The sequence below is a fragment of the Setaria viridis genome, chromosome 6, assembly GCF_005286985.2.
Source record: "Setaria viridis chromosome 6, Setaria_viridis_v4.0, whole genome shotgun sequence".
NCBI lineage: Eukaryota > Viridiplantae > Streptophyta > Magnoliopsida > Poales > Poaceae > Setaria > Setaria viridis.
In genome coordinates, this window is record NC_048268.2 from 14,937,993 (window position 1) to 14,959,545 (window position 21,553).

Genomic DNA, 21,553 nt, shown 5'->3' on the forward strand with positions numbered 1-21,553 from the left:
TCGTCTTATTTTGGTCCAATGGGTCGTGTATCAAGTTGGGTCCATTAGGGACATGTCCTAGGGTTGGAGCACGACCCCAACACCCCCCTGGTCATCCTCCTAGGTATTAATAAGGATTAGAGCCGCCACAAACAGATTGGGTTTTGTTTAGATCAAGTTTAGCTCTCGCTACTTGCTTGTAAGCACGCGTGCTGTATCAGCCGCCTGTCTTGCTGTCTTCGGAACACCACCTTATTGAGATTGAGTTGGAAACCTTCATCTTCATCTAGTAAATTCAATACTTGTTATACTTGTTCTTGCTAGTTCTTCGATTGCTTGCAGGACGAGTGCCGTAGTGGCCGGGTGACGCGCTCCACAAGATCGCGGCAGCCATTGGAGGTGGTGTATCGGTTGCTAAGGTGCAGCTTGGAAGGCTGTAGTCGGGCCGTGAACGTCATCTCCATCGACCAATCGAGTTATCCCACGCCTCTCATCGAAAGATCAGGAATCAACCCTAGCGGGTACATATCAAATTGTGCATCAATCAACTCCTAGACGTAATGCAGGTATATATAAATAACTAATAATTTGAACTCATGAATATAACTTCTGAAATTAATAGGTTTAGATAATCCGGGGCTTGTCTTGGGCTACTGAGATGTTAGCTTCTTCAGCAGGCCCTTCAACTTCTAGAGCTCCTTGAACTCCTGGTGATCTTCAGTTGATAATTCCAAGTACTCGACTTCCGAAGCTTCGGATTCTTTGATATGATGCAAGTCAGATATTAGAGTATACAAAATTTTAGAACACTAACTATACAACTTATCTTCGTAATAAAGTTGCAAACAAACACAAACTACCCCTTTTTAAAGGAGTAGTCCTTATTTTCCGTAATTTTAAACTAACCTTAATTATTTTAATTTATTATAAAAGGCTATTAAATAATTACTAATATCAAAATCCTAATTCATAATTATTATTTATTTTTAATTAATAAATCATTATTTAGAATTTTAATTATTTTTGAATTATTAAGTAATTAGTTAAGTACCTTAAAATAATGAAATAAATAAATACCTAAAATTTTATTATTTTTCCTAGGATTTAAGAATTTAAATGCATAAAAGAAAATAAAACAATCCTAAATAAATTTGTTTCACTATTTTTTGACATTTCTACAAATTATACTGAATTAAATGCAAAAACATAATTGAATCTAATTTCCAAAATTCTAAAACCATTTATTCCCGAAAACCCTGGAAAATTTAAACCTACCACCCTACTCTGCCCCTTCTCTCCAACTAGTGGGCCCAGGTCAAAGCACAATACCCCCGGTCAAGACAGTGGGTATCTTGCCGATGGCGAGGTTTCTAACCTCGCTCTTGCACATCGACTGGTGCGGTTATTGGCCAAGTTTGGACTCCGGAAGATGGCGAACGCCAAGGCGGAGCTCGGCGGCGTTAGGTTAGCAGCTACGCTTGACTAAATGATGACGACTCGACTCAAACAAGAGGTAGTAGAAGCTTCGCCTCGACTCAAACAAGAGATACTAAAAGCTTCACCTCGACTCACAATGCATAGTGCACTCCAAAACAGAGCTCTCCGTAGCTAGAGCAAAGCTCCTCGACTATGGCGGACGCAACGAAGTCCTCATACCACGCTTACAACTATGGCAAGTCACTCTTTGACCATATTTGCGGAATGAAAAACACACTTTTTATTTTCTTTTTCCTTATGAGGGCAGTTGTGTGATGGGTGAGGATGACTCGGAGAAATGCATTTCCACATCGAAGCGTCGATGTGTGCCGTCAACATTGCAATCGACGGCCAGGGTAATCTAGCGCGATCCCTCAAAGCTGCCTTTGGCCGCGCCGGGCCCACTACACGGCTCGAAGCGATGCTTCTTCCGGCGCTGCGGCTTCGCCGCCGGCCCCCGGTCGCGTCCCTCCGCCGCCTCCTCTCCTCCACCACCTCCTCCGCCGCCGCTGGCGGCGAGGGTGATCCCCCCGTTGATGCCGAAGCGGCGACCGCGGCCAAGGCTAAGGCCCGCGCGGAGGCGGCGGCGCGGGCTCGGATGGAGGCGTACAAGCAAGTCCAAAACTTCGACTGGAGCAGCGGCGCCGACTGGAAGACCGCCGCCAACATCCTCTTCACCGTGCCCCCCAAGCGCAAGGAATTCGGGTGAGCGGCGATCTTCCTCTCTTAGGGTTTATTATAGGTTTATTGTCGGTAGCAATTACATTGCAAGGCGAGATGAGACGGACTGGGGGTAGGGTTGGGGCAACGAGATGAGATGGATCGTGACTAGTCTCATTTCGCCTGAAATGTTTCAGTTTGCCTTGCTTTTGACTTAATATCCTGAGTTCCTGACAGCTACAGCATTGGTAGAGGAGTTTTCACAACTCTCATTTAGTTTTGCATGTATATGTTTCTCGGGGAATTTCCTTTAAATAGTCCTCCAGAGCTCCCAACGCAGCAAATTATCCGGAAATGGGGAAAATGCAAGCACTCTATGAGGAATCCAGTCAGAAATAATATCCAGACACCTAGCGCTTGCATCCAAGTTGTATGCTTCTTTGATACAAAATCACTGGAATCTTTTATTCTTGCTATGAAGCAACCGAATAGATGTTGATGTGATCTACAGTTTCAGACTTTCTACATAGAACAAAATACACCTCAGTGCCAGTTACTTTCTTTTTCCTGTTTTTAATTGTTCAGCAGATTGGATCTTGTATTGCAATGCCTGGCACACAAAAATCTTCATTTTCGGGTGAGCATCAAGCGACGGCCATCTTCCTCTCTTAGGGTTTATGGGTTTATTGATGGTAACAGTTATATTTCAAGGCGAGATGAGATCGAATGTGAATAGCCTCATTTTGCCAGAAATGTTTCAGCTTGCATTGCTTTTGCTTCATGATGCGGCTTATGATCCTGACAACTATAGCATTGGCAGCGGAGCTGCCACAATTTTACCATTTAGTTTTGCATGTATAGGTTTGTTATGGAATTTCTTTTCAGTAGTCCAGAAGCAGCTTCCACAACTACTATAATAAATGACTAAAATGCATGTAGAGGTTTATTTGGCAAACTTTTTAATCGCTTTTTTTGCTACGAATGTGCCAAATAGCCCTGGAAAGCACTTCAAAACTGAATAACGCCCAAAGAAAATTGACCCCAGATCTATGAGGAATCCAATCAGAAATAATACTATCTAGAGGCCTAGGGGTTGCATCCAAATCACTCGCTTATTTGATGCAAGGCCACTGGATCTTGCCATGATGCACTAAAATAGATGTGATCTACAGTTTCAGGCTTGCCACATATTCCCTGTCCTAAAATAAGGCATTCTTGTACCTGGAGTCCTAGACGAGTACTTGTCCAGGTACATCGCTAGAATGCCTTATATTTCAGGATGAAGGGAACACAAATTCACCCTACAGCTGGTTACTTTCTTTTTCCTTTTCTTTTTGTTGAGCAGAAGATTGGTCTTATCTGCAATTCCTGCCACAGGAAAAATATGCACTTCCAAAGAGTTCCAAATTCTCTGTGCATTCTAGCTTGAAACACTGTACCTATATGTAAAGACACCTATGTGCTGTCTGCACTTGCCCAGAGCCCATTGAACCGTTGTCTTTCTAGAACCATTGAACCCTTGACATCATCCTGAGCTAACATGGTACAAAGTTCAACACATTCATTTATTTCCACAGTCCAAAGAATTTTTGTGGCCAAAAGGTGCGCAGAACTCAATGTCTCATTCCCCCTGTAAGAGGTACATCATGTAGTCAAATATCAGCACAAGACCTTGTCTACCTGCTATTGTGAACCACATCTGCTACCTGGCCCATCATAAGGATCAGTGGCATAAATGGAATCCCCATTTGGCATGTATTTGTTCCTCAACAACTGATACCATGGGTGCTGAAAGTACTTTCCATTCTCCAGAAGGAGTTCATTCAGAAGCTAATATTTAGCATACCTAGGTGGCTGGGTCCCCTAAATCTATTGTTTGGCGTATGGCCACCCATTTTACTATATGGTATTTGAATGTCACTTACTCTTCAAAGGAGCCTGGATCTTATTGTGTCCAGTTTCTGTTGATCTCCTACTTGGTTCTCACGGGGGGTATATATATCTTATTTATTTACCATGATACTCCTATTTAACATGTACCTATAAGAAACTCAATCTGTAGAATTTGCGTTGGTTGTAAGTTTTGGAGACTACTTCCATTAGAAAGAAATTCCATCTAACATTAAAAAGAAATTCCAGTGACAAGCTTCGCTGATTCTATCTTTCGCATTCTGTTTCAGGCTTGATTTCCACCTTGTGCAGCTCTTCTTTGTCTGCATGCCCTCACTAGGTTTGTTCCATGAGAGAACTCCATTCCTTTTCTGAAATATGATTGGACTTTGGAATGCCAACTGCAAATCTTAGTTTTTTGGGACTCTTACATTGTGGTTTTTGATTTGCTGTGCAGCTGTCTATTTAGTGGCCCAATATGCACGGAGAGAGATCAAAACGATGGAGGCGGTAATATACTGTGATCTCTTATGCAGAATTTCGAATGGAATAAAATATTTAAGTTGGTACAATACAAAGGAGGACAGAAATATGAATTACTTATGTATCATAGGCTGAACATTATGTTGCCCCTCCTGTTCCCGCTAAAAAGACTTGTGTTGCAACTTGTTCCACAGATCAAATGCTCCTTAACTGATGCATTTAGCAGCAACTGTGGTAGTTGAAACTGAAAGAGCTTATTTGTTTGGCATTACCGCCTATTTCGTTGAGTTTAGCCAAGGTCATTCAGGGGGCGTTTGGATGCCACGGGCTAAACTTTAGCCCTGTCACATCACACGTTCGGATGCTAATTAGGAGGATTAAATATGAGCTAATTATAAAACTAATAGCAGAACCCCTAGGCTAAATCGCGAGACGAATCTATTAAGCCTAATTAATCCATCATTAGCAAATGGTTACTGTAGCACCACATTGTCAAATCATGGACTAATTAGGCTTAATAGATTCGTCTCGCGATTAAGCCTAGGGGTTGTGCAATTAGTTTTGTAATTAGACTATGTTTAATACTCCTAATTAGTGTCCAAACATCCGATGTGACAGGGGCTAAAATTTAGCCCCTCCTGGCCAAACACCCCTACTTGAAAAGGCATACTTCAGTTGGTTATGTTTGTGGTGCCAATTTTGACAAAGCTATCATGGAGTCTATGCTACAGTCTTGAACTGTGCAGTTTGTGAAGACAGTTTAAATGGTTAGTTGATGCACTTTAATTGTTTAAATTTTGGAGTGCTACATATGATGGTCATCCATGGCAGCCATACTGGCCAATGGTGTACTTAAAAAATGACAAACATGTGCCATCAGGTTATCAGAAGCACATTTATTCAGTTGCATCTGCTATTGATCATTTACGTTGGTGAAACAGCAACTAGATAGTCTATTTTGGATTTCACTTTCATGGCAGTATTGCCAGTATAGTTATATAAACACAGAACAACTTTTGTTACAAGAATGACACTATTTCCTGTTTCTTAAAATTTCTTTAATGGATGTCTCAAAATTGTTGATAGATTGAATTTTTGAGGTTTCTTATTTGCTCGAGCTTGGGTAATTTCTTACTACAGTTGCATCTTCAAGGATACATGTTTGCTTGAAATACTTTCTATGTTTGCAATCAAATTATTCCAATTATCAAAGCTTGGGTTAATTATTAGTTAGTTAATGCTCATGGGAAGTTTAAAAGAAATATTCATTTTTCAGATGGGCTAACTCCGAAATATTATTATAGCACTTGAAGTTTCCTATGACAGAAGGCTTATTCACTAAACTGAATCTGACTGAAATATCACGTTTCATAATTCAGGAAGCAGAAGAGAAAAGGAAAAAAGATGAGGAACTTGAGAAACAAAAGCAGCTCGAGGAGGAATCTGCTAAGGAGGATGCTGACTCAAAGCTTTCAAAGGTATTAGACAGGCTAGATACACTAGAGGGGGTCGTTAAGGAAATTGTGGATGACAAAAACAAAGTTCCTTCTGCTGATATACAAACCAAAGAAGGGGTTGTGAAGAAAGATGAAGTATCTCCAAGCAAGGCTTCCGATTTGAAAAGCAGTGCAAGTGATACTCAGCCAGTTACAGTCAAGAGTAAGGACAGCAATTGTGCTGCAAATGCTTCAGCAAATACCGCACAACCAAACAGTAAGGGGAATGGAGATAAGGCATCTCCTGCTGACTCCAAGAGTTGATAAATCATGTTTTTTTCTTGGATTTATTGGAGCAGTCACTGTTGTAGGCATCAGTCAAATGCTGACCCCCCCCCCCCCCCCAAAAAAAAAAAAATGAATCAGTGAATAGTACGACCAAGCAGAGAAAGAGCAAGTGATAATGTGGTTACATGGTTCTTGTTGGCAGGGAGTCATTTGAGGTTTCTAGCAAGACGGGTGTTTAGCTATGTAGTTTTGTCCTCACGGCTAGGTGAATGAATATATGTAATTGCAAAATCAGGGGTTTCACACCTGTTGTATGGTGGTCTTTCGAAAATTGCAGCGGGCATTTGTAGCTTGTAGCACCTTTTTGATGATTGAGGTCTGTTGGTCTTGGCCTTGACAGATCTTTCTGCTTACTTTCTGCACTAACTAGGAAGAAGCAAATATACCTGTCTGGTTGACTGGTTCTGCAACTCGTGACATGAAAATTCATTGAAATTGTCCTTGCCAGAAACGGTTATAAGAACAAACATTGCCTCTTGGCAACTCTTGGCTAGTAACAAGGAGAACTTACTAGTAAGAACAAACATTATAGACCGCAGATTCTTACTATTTTTGCACTTGTATTGTATATAATTGTATATAGCTTAGGCCAAATGGTCCAATCCCCCCATTTTGTTTTCTTTTTATATCATTCTCAGCAATTGGCGATGCACAGGGTAGAGGAGGAAGGAGCGGGACCTATAAGGAGTTGGCTAGTAACAAAAATGGCGATAATATTGATATACTTCTCAAATGTTGGGCATTTTACAATTATATCATATCGATAAAGTATAGAAACATTCGATTGCATAGATCTTAAAAAGATTAGCTAATTAAAGTCGCTAGTGCTTTTTTTAGGGCTTAAAGTCGCTAGTGCTAAGAAAACGGCATTTAATTAATCGAGCCCCCTTCATCCTTTCACGGATCCTAGTTTTGTAAATATTTGGTGGAAACATTTCAAAATGTATACCAGTCCTTGATTTTGTTAGTAGATTACCATATAATATTCTTTATTTTCTGAAATTATGTCTAGGGCAAGTCCAGTGATGAGAACAAAAAAGAACACTAGTGGGTGGCTGGTTGGATCACTAGTTCACCGGCCGGGTCAAATAAGAAGTACTTAATTGATATGTAATCCAAAGTAGAATCAACAAAAATTAGTGTTGAATAAAATAATATCCTACTTGAATTACAAACTTTTCATGTTCCACTCGGAACCTAGTTCCATTCTCCGTCTCAAATAATAATTTTGTAATTTGCAAAAGCTAATAAGTGATCCAATTCTGTGGTAAAATCACCGTTCAACCGGGTTTTGATGGTTTCAGCTCAGTTTAATAACATGGCGGATCTTTTAATTGAACCGGGTCGGTTTTTTCATACTACGTTGCTAGGCAGATGGCAGTTAATAAGGTCCCTTGATCCTTCCATGGAGCCGAGTTTTGGAATCAGTTACTCCCTCCGTTTCAAATTAAGTCGTTTTGCATGCATATTTTACTATGTATTTCGATATAGTATTTATGTAGATGCATAGCAAAAATTTATGTACCTTAAAAAAAGTTGAAATGACCCGTAATTTATGACGGAGGGAGTAGTAGAAACAAATTCAGTAATCATAGTATTGTCCTTCCATTTTTGGTAGAAAATACCAAAGTATTTCTTTTTATTTTCTGAATTTATGTTGAGGAGGCGGTACGAGAGGAAATAACCCATGGCCGGTCACACGTGTTACCAATGCATCGCATTTTGTAGTTTCTGTGAGAACAAAAAGAAAAGAAAAGAAAAGAAATCGTGGCTGCACACACCATTGATGGTGCCGTGTCTTGAAAAGTTCAGCCCCCACGCTAGCCTGCGATCCTTTAGCATGTGTTTGGATTGGAGACAATGTAGGACGAGATAATCTCGTTCCAGTTTTGTGGGATGGGACGGTCCCATCTAGTGTTTGGTTGAAATGGAATGGGATGGTCCCGTCTTGTGTTTGGTTAGAGAGGTTGACGTGGTGATACGGATGATATTTTTAACACCGTTAGCTACAGTATTTTGTGGGTCCCATATGTCATCCTCTATCCATTCTATTTCTTTTTTCTTTTTTCTTTTCCCCTTATCTTCTCTGGTTCTACCCGTCGGCTGCTGCCCAACCTCCTCCGATCTTCTCCCGCCGGCCGAGGGCTCCAGCCGCGCCGTCGACCTTGAGCCCGACCCCGCCGCCCCTCGGGACGGCTTCGCCCGCGCCGCCTCAGCCCGCGGCGGCCCTAGCCGCACGGCTTCCTCCCCGGGATTCCTCCACCCCGCGTCGCCTCTGGTCGTGCCGCCTCCACCCGCGGCGGCCCTGGCCGCACGGCCTCCGCCCCGGGATGGCTCCGCCCTGCGCCGCCTCTGGCCGCACCGCCTCCGGCCGCCCTGGGATGGCTCTGCCCTGCGCCGCCTCCAGCCACCCGCGGTATGCTCCGCGCCGCCCCCGAGATGCCTCCACCCGCGGCGGCCCCGGCCGCACCGCCTCCGCCCGCCCTGGTCCTGGCCGCCCCTACCAGCTCCCGTTCGCGAGCCTTTCAACGGCGTGAATAGGGAAACGAGGGATGACCCCGTCCGCCACTTTTGGTGGGACGGGAACGTCCCGCATTTGGAGGGTATATTCCCTCCCGGGGATGTTCCAATCCCACATGTTTGTCAACCAAACATTATGACGAAGTGGGATCGTCCTATCCCATCCCACTTCGTCCCTGGAACCAAACCAAACGCATACTTATTTTCTACGTAGGTCATTTCCTCTCTCACTATTCTCTCCTTGACTTCAAGACCAGGGTCCGAGAGACTTGACACAGTGACAAAGAGACCGTTCCCTCCCTTGCCATGACTTGCCATCACACCTGTCAGTCTCAGCTCTGTCAAACCTTTCCTGCTGCAGAGTCACAAACCAGAGCCTCTGCGGCTCTGCCCCAAGTCGAGAACCTGAAGAAAGCTCCCGTGCAAGGAATTGAAGTCGAAGGCACGTTCCAATCACATCCAATACTTAGATACTAATTAGTATAATTAGGAGTATTAAATATATGTTAATTATAAAACCAATCTAATTAGTATAATTAGGAGTATTAAATATATGTTAATTATAAAACCAATAGCATAAATGAAGGCTAGTTTGTAAGACGAATCTATTAAGTCTAATTAGTCTATGATTTGATCATATGATGCTACAGTAAATATGTGCTAATCATGAATTAATTAGGCTTAACGAATTAGCCACGGCTTATGCAATTAGTTTTATAATTAATTCACGTTTAGTCTTTCTAATTAGTATTTAAATATTTAATATGATCCGAACTAAAAATTAGTCCATGGATCCATCCACGCGTTCACAATCTGAATAAGGCAACAGGAGGAGCACCGATTAGATGAGGTGGCAGCGCCGCAAGCAAGTACGCTCGCGAAGCGCAGAAAAGGAAGCCTAGCTAACTTCCTATGAAGTATGAACTCGCATGGAGGCTGCAGCCAACTGCAGGGGAGAGGGTAATTCAGATCCAATTTATTTGCCATCTGGGATTTCAAACTTGATTCACATTATTAACTGCCGTGATCTGATCTGTACAGTATAAATTGCCCATCCATCCTCTACGGGAACAGCCAGGAAGATGCTGTGTATATATGGCATTTGACTGGGATCGGCAATGCGTATATATGGGATGCGTGTATATATGGCATTTGACTGGGATCTGCAATGCGTATATATGGGATGCTGGATTTGGCGTGAATTAAGTTCGTGCATTAAGGACGTTAACAACGTCGACCTGTATGGAAGACAGTGTTTTAATCTCGGCGACGTTTCAGGTTTTCGAATGTTGGGGCTTTGCTGTTTCAAACCTCCAACAGGAAATGGAAGGGTTTTAGAGCCCGCTTTGAATGCCTGCTTGTTTAATTTGATTGGTGTTGTTGATTCAGTTTCCATGTAAATCTTGAAATAGTTTCCATAGCTGACTGGAAACTGAAAGAGAGAATATTTGAAGCAGGGAATTGAGATCACTAGTAGTCCAAAACAAAACTGGTAGTAATAAATAACAATCAATATTCCAGATAGGAACCTACTGTCATTCCATTTAACTCGGTTTTTATTTTGTTCTACTTATCTATGACTCAGATTCGAAGCTCTATATCATATAACTCATAACATTCTTCTAAATATTTCAATTCAGTTGACTTTTATCAAAGAACAACAAGAAATGGACAAGCACACGCCAAAAAAGAACAAACACGAAATGGAAGCTAGTCCATCCAGATAGATGACAAAATTAAACTGGCATGAAAGACAGATTTTTTTAATCAGTTCCATCAAGGAACAATGCGAGTTTAAGATGGACTACATGATTACATCTACAAATCCTGGCTTAAACCCTAATCAGCTGACCATGCTGACTTAATCTGAAAGAAAATGAATCGCTAACAGCAGCAGCTACACGACAGAACATTCGCCCTCCTCGTCAACATGAGCTTCATCAACGAAGCAAGCTAATGGAAAAATGAAAACTATGCAGCTAGAGCCTCAGGTTCAGGTCTATCTTGCAACTCTGCGCCTCCTCCTGCTGCGACGTCGTCGCTTCACGAGCGACGCCGTTGTCGCCGCCGGCCGAGGCACCGTTGGCGACGCCGGCCCACCGGAGCCCGGCCATTCCGGAGTCGAGGACGGCCGGGGAAGGGGCCCTGGACGAGGCGCTGTAGCCGTACCCGTGAGGAGCGTAGACGGGGCGTTCGGCGCCGGCGTGGCGGGCGAGCCCCGCCATGGACGGCTGGGCGTGCGCGGCCCACCCGTGGTGCACGCCGCCGTAGAACGGCGCCGCAGCCGCGGAGCCCCTGCCGAGCCCGACGAACGACGACGACAGCCTGCCGCCGCCGGCGGGGTATGGCCAGGCGTGCGGGAAGCGGAGGTGGTGCGGCGGAAGGAAGGGATCAGCGCCACCGTACAGCCCGCGCCCCGCCGCGGCGGCGCCGCGCTTGGCGAGCGAGCGCTCGCGCTTGTGCGCGTTCTGGTGGCCGCCCAGCGCCTGCGAGGTGTAGAACTTCCGCTGACAGTAGTTGCACTTGAACGAGCGCTTCTTCTCGCCGCCAGTAGACGCCATCGCCGTCGCGGGCGCTTTCTCCTCCTCCGCCACCACTGCCTTCTCCTTCCCCTTGCCCGGCGCCACCGCCTGCGCCTCCACGACCTTCATTTCCGGCGCCGGCACCTCCGAGCCGAGCGCGCCGAGAAGGTCGAGCTCCTTCGCCGGCGCCTCATCCTCCTTCTCCGGCACCTGCACCTCCTCTCCTTCCTCCACGACCTGCAACCCGGTTCCCTCGACCTCCATGGACGCGGTCCGGGAGCTCGATCCCTTGTCCATGGATCTCGTTTCTTTCACTTTGCACTGGTGTGGAGTTCTTGGCCGGGGTTAGGTGCCTACTTATACAAGAAGGGAGGGGTAAATGTGGAGATAATCTCAGAGGAATGCAAGTTCACCTGCCAAATTTAGAGATCACGCGTGATCACAGGGTGTTAATGTGGTGGAGATCACGGCCTTAATGCTTAGTAATCATCCATCTGATCTCTCTTGATCTCGCTGTGTATCTTGCCTCCATCTCTATCCTTCCCTGCCACCCGGCTGTTGATGAATGCAGGATGTGAAGTGAATGCTTGCCTCTTTCAGGCTTGAATGTAGAGGTTACCAAATGCCAAAGCCGTTGCAGGTTTTGAAATGGATATGCATGCCTTGACGTCTCATGTCAGGGTGCAGGGGCGCAGTTGGCAATGGCGCCTTCTTGTCAGCTTCGTCTCTGGGCACATGAACTGCTTTTTTTTTTCTAGAGGATTGATTGAGCGAATGAAATCGACTGGCCAGGTGCGCAGATTGACTAGATGAGATATGATGTGGATGTGGATTTACAAAGTTCTCAAGTAGTTTCATGTGGCCTTGTATCAAAGCATATATATTCCGTAGCACCATCAGTACCATGAAAGGAAATGTTTGTTCCCCCTTGTGAGTCTTCTAGTTTGCAAAGCGTCCAGTTATACTATGTACTTCTAAACCGGTTATCATAAATCTTGTAGATGAAAAAAAGGCTACGCAATTAACCACATCAAAGTATGGGTCAATTGGTTGAGGTTTGGGATCATAGATGGAACTCTATTTTATTGTACTTCAAACACTATTTGGACTAAATCTTCATATATATACATGTTATACTTAATATTGTTTTGGTGACTTTTTTATAATATGAGGCACACAAAATTTCTCAAACACGTGCACATTTGCAGAATGCACATTGCCTTTTTTTTATATGACAATGACTTGTTGGTAAACTCGTTTGCGCATTAGAACTAATTAAGGTTTGATAATATATGAATTAATTTTAATCTACTCTTGATATAGCATTCATATTCTTTGATTTCCATGAGGTGCTCACATATATATTCTCATGAATGTACCCTGTAAGCCATAGGAAGAAGCCACATTCTTTCAAGAATCTCCAAATCTGGCGTCCTAAATATTGGGATGAGAATGCATTTGTGAAGACTTCATTGTGTAAATCAAACAAATAATCAAATAGGTGTTCAAAACTTGTCGTGCATGGCTTGGTACATCCCCCGTTAATTGATTTCCTATTTAAAAGTAATAACATATGTAGTTTGAATAAATCAGATTATATGAACCACACCTTGTCTACCTTTATCGAGCTAAAGGTTACATCAGGTTATTTCATAAGGAAATGAATGCTTCTGATGCATGTATTTGCACATCTATCTTGTGCATTATTTCCTAATGCGATGATCAAGATGTTGTTTTCAAGAACTTTTGTGAAGTAGTATAAGTGATAAATGAAGCGGTAAGAATATAATAGCCGTTAGGTTTCCTTGAGAGTATGTGGGGCTTCTTGTACTTGTGTCAACACTCACAAAAGCATTGCTCAAACAATAGAGATTCCATCAAAACAAGCTATTTCTTTGCTGCTCAATGTCATTATGCGTGTTATTCGTTTATGTGTGTGTAAATCTATTGCACATGTTGTTTCCTCATATTACATATAAATTTAATTCAACTCACGTCGGATATATTTCAAAAGGATCTCAGCCTCAGCATACGTTTTCAATTATTTAAATACTAAAGTTTAGTTGATGACATCAATACATAAGCTTTCATTTTCAATTTAGGCAGTGCAATGATCTATTTTCTTACATTATTTTAGTACTATGCTGTATTAAATCACTTGATGATGAGATCTTCCACGTAGTGAGCTAGAGACTTGATTAGGAACACTTGATGCCCTAATTATATTTAATAATAGAAATTATATACACATACATGTTAGGGAAGATATGCTTGCAAAATTTAATTGGACAACTTACCTAATAGTTAAATATGTAGCAAAGTGTTATAAATATACATATAAATGTTGGCCAATTGATATTTTTCTATGTATTTTCCATGTTTATTGTCCCTTTAATTTAGCAACATATTTTATGTTATACTATTATTGGTTAACGATGTTAATTATTTGGTACGAGAATCTTCTATGTAGCAAGTTGTAGACATCCATTTCAAATGCTTAACTTCCTAACTATGATAAGGCATGTTATATGTGGTGCATCAGCATTTTGAATTTGAGGGTCTAACTTATTGGCACTTAAAATGTGTAGGCATGATTTAGATATGTAGCTCAGCATCCTTTTATATTTCGTCACGTGTGCAAAATTATTCACATTCGTGTGTAGTAACAAATCCTATATTTGAATATACAGACTGAAAGCACCTTTGATGTCACGTAGAGGGGTGACTAGACAGTTCTCAAATTTTACACAAAAATTTACAGCAGAATTAGTAACTTAAGGTAACTCTGGAGATTTTTTGGATTCTCTGCTACTTTCGGATATTCCGTAGAAATCTACAAAGTATCAGAAGATAATAAAGACTCACAACACACTTATGCCAAACTCAAGCCAATAGTGGATCGACGAATTACCATACACTAGTGAGTTGTTTCCAAGCTATTTCAGTAGATACTTGCAGCGCAAACCTTCTTAAGAGGTAGATCGAGATGAAACCTAGAAATGAGCTAGGACAAGCAACAACTAGTGAAATCAACAAATCAAGCACAAGAGATGCAAGGATTTGTTTACAAGAGACACAAGGATTTATTTACGAAATTCAGATTCCTACATCTTTGTTGGATTCTTCCAAAGAAGCCAGGTTGCTATCAACCCTTTCCCCACTTCACAAACTACCTGTGGCACACGACAAGCTTGGGCGCACACCAGGCAACGCGTACCCATCTAGGAGGCTTGGGTGCACAAAGATTTCTCACTATGAACTCGAATGCTCAAGGAAGATTTGCTCACTTTCACTCAATGTTTCAAAATCTCAATCCAAATCTCTTCTCAAATCCCTTGCAAACCTAGAGATAGGAGGGCTCAAAAGGGCTGTGGAGATGTGTTTTTCATGTGGGGAACTAGCAGCCATAAATGAGATAGGGTGAGGGGTATAAATACCTAGCTCCAAAAACTAGCCATTGGTCTGTTAAGTTCTAGAATCTTTGGAAACTTCGAAACTCCAAATCTAGCCATTAGGTTCAAAAATGTCCCAAAACTTCGCAAAAACCTCTGCAATCTCCGGAGATTTTCCTTCTCTCGAATATCTACAGAATCTCCACAAAATTCTCGAAATTCTCCACAACCTACGGATTTCTCTGCAGAATTCACTGGAGTTTCCACATGTCCACTAGACAGAACAAGTCACCTAAGAGAAAAGACCGTAACATTTTACTTCGAACTCCGAATTCAATGATCTTAGACTCTACGGAAATATTATTCTGAGGACTATCCAATCCAACTGAAAAAAACCCAAATATCACTCAGTGCAAGTGTTGTGAATAGTGTTCCTCTTATGTTAGCACTTAAAAAGTTAGGTTTGAGCACCAACACATAAGCGAAGCTATCCACATCTTATTCCTCTTAATGGTACGGAATTAGCTATAATCAAGATCATAGAATAAATACAATACCAACCACTTGAGTTTGAATACCTTCACCCATCATCCTTTTCTTCAATATCACACTTTGAGGAGGATTGCAAGCATTTCTTCCTCTCTTTCTTGAGCATTATCCTCCTTGAGCTAGTGACTTCAAGGTTCCTCAACATATACGATCGATAGTCAACTTGGCATCCTCAAGTCACTTCAATATTATGATTCAACAATGATTTGATACTTTGAATTGCTTAACTCCTCATGGCTTGATTAGTTCCTCAAAGTTCTCCTAAGTACTAGCTTCTTAACCCTAGAAAAAAGTCATTGCCTCCAATCACCGCTTGCCCTTTACCCTTCCTTAGTACCTCGTAGCTAAGTCCTTTGCATCAACAATGAATACCCATTGAAATCCATTTCTTCAATAAATTGATCCATATCCCAACTTTGTGATCAAGCAAGCATACTAACTTCTCTTAAAAGATTAAGCTTGTGGTCACATTTCTTCCTTCTTGGTCAAAATACCAATACATTTCCAATCTTTTCTTGTTCATGAAAGCAAGCCACCATTGAGACCAAATAATAGTTGTTGCAACTTTGCTTCTTTTGCCCTTTTCAATTTACTTTCCCTTTTTTCGATTAGAGGTATGATATGAGTTTTATATGGTCATTTACAATGAAACCTATCCACAGCTCATCAAACTCCATTAGTCCTTTAAGTATTTTATCATTCTACCACCAAAACCCACTAGGGGGCCTACATGTAAACTAAACTTTTTCGAGTTGTTTGAATTTGACTAAAACCTCTTCCATTCTTTGAGAAGGTTTCGTAATTATTTAATTCTTAAATAAATTTGGTTCTCATGGTTCCATGATTACTCCATGCACGGAGGTGTTGCAACACCCACACGCTGAACACCATGTATGAGAAATTAAATGTGATTTTAGATTTTTAGGAGATAGTTTTTTCATAGTAGACATAGGGGCTTCTTGGCCCTCTCAAGACTTGCCTCGCCTCGCCTCATCTGCTGGCACGAACGTTGTGTTTGTTAGTCCAAGCGAGCGGATTCGGCTTTCTTGTTCTAGCAAGACAAATCTCACCCACCCAAGCTCCAAGAGAATCTCTCTCCGAATCCAAATGCCTTGTCTCGCTCGCTATATATCCTAGCTTGGCAACGGAACATAGTGCTCATCAAAGAAACCAAACACATGCATAATATGTAAACGTACAACCTACTGGAATATATAATAGTCTAAGAATAACTATTTGAGGAATTATGGTTAGTTAAATGACAAATAATACCGTGATTATTTAATTATAGAATATAAAAAAAACTTAAGGTCCTAGATGAATCTTACAATAAAAGGTTGAATTGTTACATAAGTTTATTAAGTACTCTAGAATTCCAACTTCCAAGTGATTCTATAGGTTTCATGTGACCTAAAGAAATTACACTTCTTGAGCTCATAAAATTGTATTGGTTTGTACTTTGTAAATAATAATTCTTGATTTTCCTTAGCATTGGGGATTTTTTTAGTAACCTAGAAATATTCCTATATTAGGTGAAATTTTTGTTGCTAGGTTATATTTAGGAACATTTAGTAGCATCTTAAATGTTGTAGAACAAAGTCATTTAGTATATAGTGGTAGGACTATTAGTAGTATTATTATTAGTTATATATATAGTTGTAGCAAAAGTTAGTATAGTAGTAATAGTAGTGGACTAGTGGGAATAGTAGCTTTGTTAGTAATGGTATAGTTGTACTAGTTCTATAGTAGATAGTTGATGTACTGTGGTAGTACTACTATTATTATTGTCTTGTATAAGTAGAGGCAGTAGTAGAGTATAATAGGTGGGGGTACTATACTTTGTTTCACAATAGATTATGACTGCTACCTTTAATCATAAACGTATGATGCTCCATAATATATGCAGTCAAACTTTTAAAATTTGACTACTGAGTAAAACTAATTGGATTTATCATATGAAAATAGTATAGTTTGATTTGTTATGAATTTTTTTCAAAAAATAAATATTTTTGCAAAAATATTATCATCATATTATATAAAGATTTCTTTTGTCAAAAGGTTGCATATTGAAGGCCACATTAATATCTAAGGTGTTAACATTTAAAATGGAGGACGTATTAAGTAAAGAAGCCATCATTGTTTCACATTCTTTAGGAGTACAGTACAAACTATATATGAACTATATTTGGTGGAATCTTTTTGCAGATTATATTGTAACACCCCTGGTGTTAATTACAGTCATTAACAATAAAATAAAGAAAATAAATGTAATCTAATAATTTATGTTAGCATGTGAGCACACGTGGCCACGAGTCGTTTGAAATAAGATTATTGAAGGGTTTAAGTTATTGTTGTTAGCAAGTAAATATTATAAAAAACATAAACATAAAAATTTTGCTCAAAATAGTTTCAATGTTTTATGACTCTTTCTTTTATTTTCTCATGAGCAAGTTGAATATGAAAACCAATTGAAACCCCACATTTAAACATGTGTGCTTGAAAATGTTAAGTATTGTTATGCTTCCATTTAGCTACATTTAGATGCTGTTTAAAATTAATTTTCTCTAAACACTCAACTTTTGCACAATATAAAAGTTGTACTTTGAAGTATACACTTTAACACATGTATGTTTTTCAAGTACAAATATGATGTTTAGATATTCAAAAGCATGGTCAAATCCCGGTCAAACCATGTTTCAAACTAACCCTGATTTTGCTTGTCTCTCTGTTGACCGGCATTACTCGCTAGTAAACACCCATACCATGCCCATGCCCTTGCCACGCCGCCGGCATCGCATCGCCACTGCTCGCCGTCCTTGCCGGTCCTCACTCCATTGCTCGACGTGCATGTCCGACGACTTCCTCGGCCTTATCCTCTCCAAGCCAGCCGGTCTCCGCCAACTCCCCTGCTCTCTTCTTCCTCTCTGTGTCTTTCTTCTTCCTCCCGCACAAGAAGAACCGAACGAGCTCCTCCCACCCGCCGGCCAAATCCACCGCCCCTGCCCCGCCATTTCCAAATCACCACCGCCCAAACCTGCCTCACCTGCCCAGCTAGCTCCTCCACCTCTCCTTGCCCTACGCCATGGCCTCTGGCGCCAGAGATTGAAGCCCCTGCGCTCGCCATTGCCACTCCACCACAGAGCTCCACCCGCCGGCGAAATCCACCACCTCCGCTCCACCTGAGCCCAATAACTGCCGCCCACAGCACCTCAATATCCTGCGTGACCCCCCAAAATACTCTCGACGCGCGTTGGCCAACACCCGGCCGTGAATCGCAAATTCCCCAGCCGCCCAAGCCGCCAAACCGCCATGGCCGCCCTTGCCTCCAACCACCTTCTTCGCCACCCAACCATACAAATCAAACTTCATTGAGATCCTGCTGCCTAAGCTCTCTCCGCTTCAACTTCGTAGCTAAGTTTCCATGGTCGTTCACGCGCTCACCGGCGGTGTTGCGTCGCCGCTTGCCGTGGGCAAGCTTAGGGCTAGGGTTTCGGGAGAAGAGTAGAGGGGAAGGTGCGCGAGGGTGTGGGGAAGCTCTTGGGGGAGTCGTTGAGGAGGGAGATAGAGCCGTCGCGCCGTCGCCAGCGCTATGCGTGCGCACGGGCGAACAACGAACTAGAGGAGGAAGAAAGGGGCGAGGGTCATTTTGTGAAGAGAATAGAAGTCCAAGTTATGTAGAAAAGTCTGGGTTTATGTGCAAGGTGGGTTTTCTTCTAGGGGGGCTAAGCGCAAGTTTTGGGGGGCTGGTTGTGAAAGTAAGGGCAGATCTGTTAGGAAAGAAACTTTCCAGAGGCCTCTGTGTAAAACTAGTTTGGTTGTTTTTCTTTTAAATCGGCTGAAACTTTAGAAATGTGTATAAAATTGTATAAAAAGTATAAAAATACAATTAGTTTTTTCTAGTGTTCTGGTGAGGTATAGTTTCATATAAAAACGACTTTGAGCATGTCACTGTTGTTGTTTTGGTTCTTTAATTTATCTTGTGCTAGACTTGTTTAATGCCTAGTAAATTATAGGTTGCTCCAAAAATTGAGAAACTAATTTGTTTAGCTTCCTTGAGTCGTGTATGCGTCAGATATGTAACTTAAATATGTGAAATATGTTGTTATCATACTGTTTTGGAGCTATCTCTTGTTTGTTGTCTGAATCTTTCTATTTGCATAGTAATTAGCAGAAAAATGGTAACATAATGAAACCACTTTGGTTAGGCTATGTTTTTCTGTATAGAAACTCTGAAAAATGATATCCATGCTTTTCTAGATGATTTACATGCCTTTTGTGAATTAATATGTTTTATGGTAGCTTATCTTGCTTAATTGATATCTCAATAATGGAAATTGATTTTCGGATAAAACCAACTCTCATGACCTTGTATTATTGCCCTCTATCAGAGCATTTTTTTAATTCATAATTGTCGCTCAAACCTTGAAATTAATCTTGCAATTCACGCTTGCTAATGAATTAATCAATTAAATGATCTTCTAAATAATCCTATATGGTTGGTTGCTGTTATTAGCTTAGTTTGCTAATCGTACATGTCTCAGGAACCTTTCTACTCAATTTCTTAACACCAACCATGTTCCTTGTATGGATTGTTATATGTTTTTATGCGCTATTCTTGATTTCAAATTGATGTACGATTGAGTTGCTGCATTTCCTGACATTTCATCACATCCTTGTATGCATATAGATTCCGCTGCATGCGAGCTTGTGGATATGAAACATGCGTAGTCGCGAAGACCAGCAGGAGAATCCAAAAGACCCGGCCCAAGGTCAGAAGGGCCCAAGACCTAGTTGACACTAACTCTACCACTTGGGAGGCAAGCCCCGGAGCATGACCCTTACTTTTAAAACTATACAATGTCCTTATTTATGTATCTATGCATTTAGGTTCCTTGTATGAAACCTTAGATGCATGATCCATAGGTTCCCATGAGTATACTAGTATGTGTAGGTTGCTAGTACTGCCATGCTTAATTAGGATTCGGTTGAAGTCAAGTGATTTCCGGTCACTCGCAAGATATAGATCTTTTACTAGTGATGGTTAAATCTGAAATGAATGGTTCACATGAGAAGTTAAGAATGAATCATTGAGAAAAGAAAAATGGAGACCGGGCGGAGATGAGTTTGGTTAAGGATATGAAATGGATGGAAAGTAAGCCTTCGCTTGTGTCGCTTAAGGCCCGTCCGTTTGTAGCACTGTTGATCGAGTTTGAACTGTACTATCCACATACCGAAAGTAGGGGGTATTGAAACTAGTAAAGCTTAGTACCTTATTGCGTGATTGTAGATTGAGTTGGTTCTGTTTCCTATTCATATGCTAGTCAGTAACTCATGTCTGATCCGGGAAGGTACCGGTCAAGATTAGTACTCGAGGGTCGCAGGGGTTCTCAAATGCTATCGCTCTCTAAGAGAACCGTTTGCCATAGACGGCTTGATGGGGCATGCATATGCCTTATGTATAGATCCACCTTGTAAGGTTAATAAATCGAATCGATTCGTCACCGCTCTTGGTTAAGAGAACCTTGATCACTAAGTCATATCATAGTAAGAAGTGGAATGAAAAGAAGTATGAATGTGGTTGATGTTGTTGTCTAATCAATTATTTTTCTACACTGAAAAGTTTTGAATATCTTGCTCACTTAGAATGGTTAAGTTCAACTTTAAATTAGATGCTAAAACTTGAAAGTAGAGATCCACTCTTAGCAAACCCCTTAGCCAAAAGTCTTGCATACTAGGAGTCGGCTAAGTATATACTATAGTCGGGTAAGTCTTGTGGAGTATTAGTATACTTAGGGTTGTTGTTGTGACCCCTTTTTCAGGAGGTGTCGCTTCTCCGTGATGTCATATTGGTGGGCTCGATGTGATGTCTTTTTCTCAGCATTGCTAGCACTTGTAAATAGGCGATTAGCTTTTGTTTTTGAAACTTTAATTCCTCTGTACTTTAAAATCTATATATTATTTATGTATTTGAACTCTTTTTTAAACTTCCATATCACCCTTTGTGTTGTATCCTTAATTTGTGTAAACTCTGCCATGTTTGTACTATCTGCGCTCACCTTCGCGTGAGACTTGTGGTGTATTGTTCCGATTAAGATATTCAGTGGTTTAAATGGGCTTGCTAGATTTGCGCATTGATCAGTTAACCATTAAGAGACTTGTGGTGTATTGTTTCGATCGAGATATTCAGTGGTTGCTTCGGACTTGACCCGACAGACTGCTAGATTACACTGTTTTAAGTGCATATTGATCAAATTAACCATTAAGAGGATGGTTAACGCAGTTAAGCCGGTTTAATTTG

General features: G+C 41.3%; 2 protein-coding genes across 4 annotated transcripts; one reads left to right on the forward strand and one right to left on the reverse strand.

The window, feature by feature from the left end:
- Positions 1-1,816: 1,816 nt before the first annotated feature.
- LOC117859492 (uncharacterized) lies at positions 1,817-6,682 on the forward strand. 3 transcript variants are annotated; one of them, XM_072294577.1, is made up of 5 exons: positions 1,817-2,160; positions 2,701-2,752; positions 4,296-4,345; positions 4,463-4,515; positions 5,868-6,682. In XM_072294577.1, exons 1-5 carry the CDS (start codon positions 1,992-1,994, stop codon positions 6,246-6,248), a joined length of 705 nt encoding a protein of 234 aa, XP_072150678.1. In that variant the 5' UTR covers positions 1,817-1,991; the 3' UTR covers positions 6,249-6,682. The 3 variants fall into 3 exon arrangements, with proteins under 3 accessions (XP_072150678.1, XP_072150679.1, XP_034598501.1); XM_072294578.1 differs by having other exon boundaries at positions 2,704-2,752; XM_034742610.2 differs by lacking the exon at positions 2,701-2,752 and having other exon boundaries at positions 1,821-2,160.
- A 3,852-nt stretch (positions 6,683-10,534) lies between these two features.
- On the reverse strand, positions 10,535-12,089 carry LOC117861765 (uncharacterized). Its single transcript, XM_072294526.1, has one exon. The coding sequence runs from the start codon at positions 11,609-11,611 to the stop codon at positions 10,772-10,774; it is 840 nt and encodes a 279-aa protein (XP_072150627.1). The 5' UTR covers positions 11,612-12,089; the 3' UTR covers positions 10,535-10,771.
- Between the last annotated feature and the right edge of the window lie 9,464 nt (positions 12,090-21,553).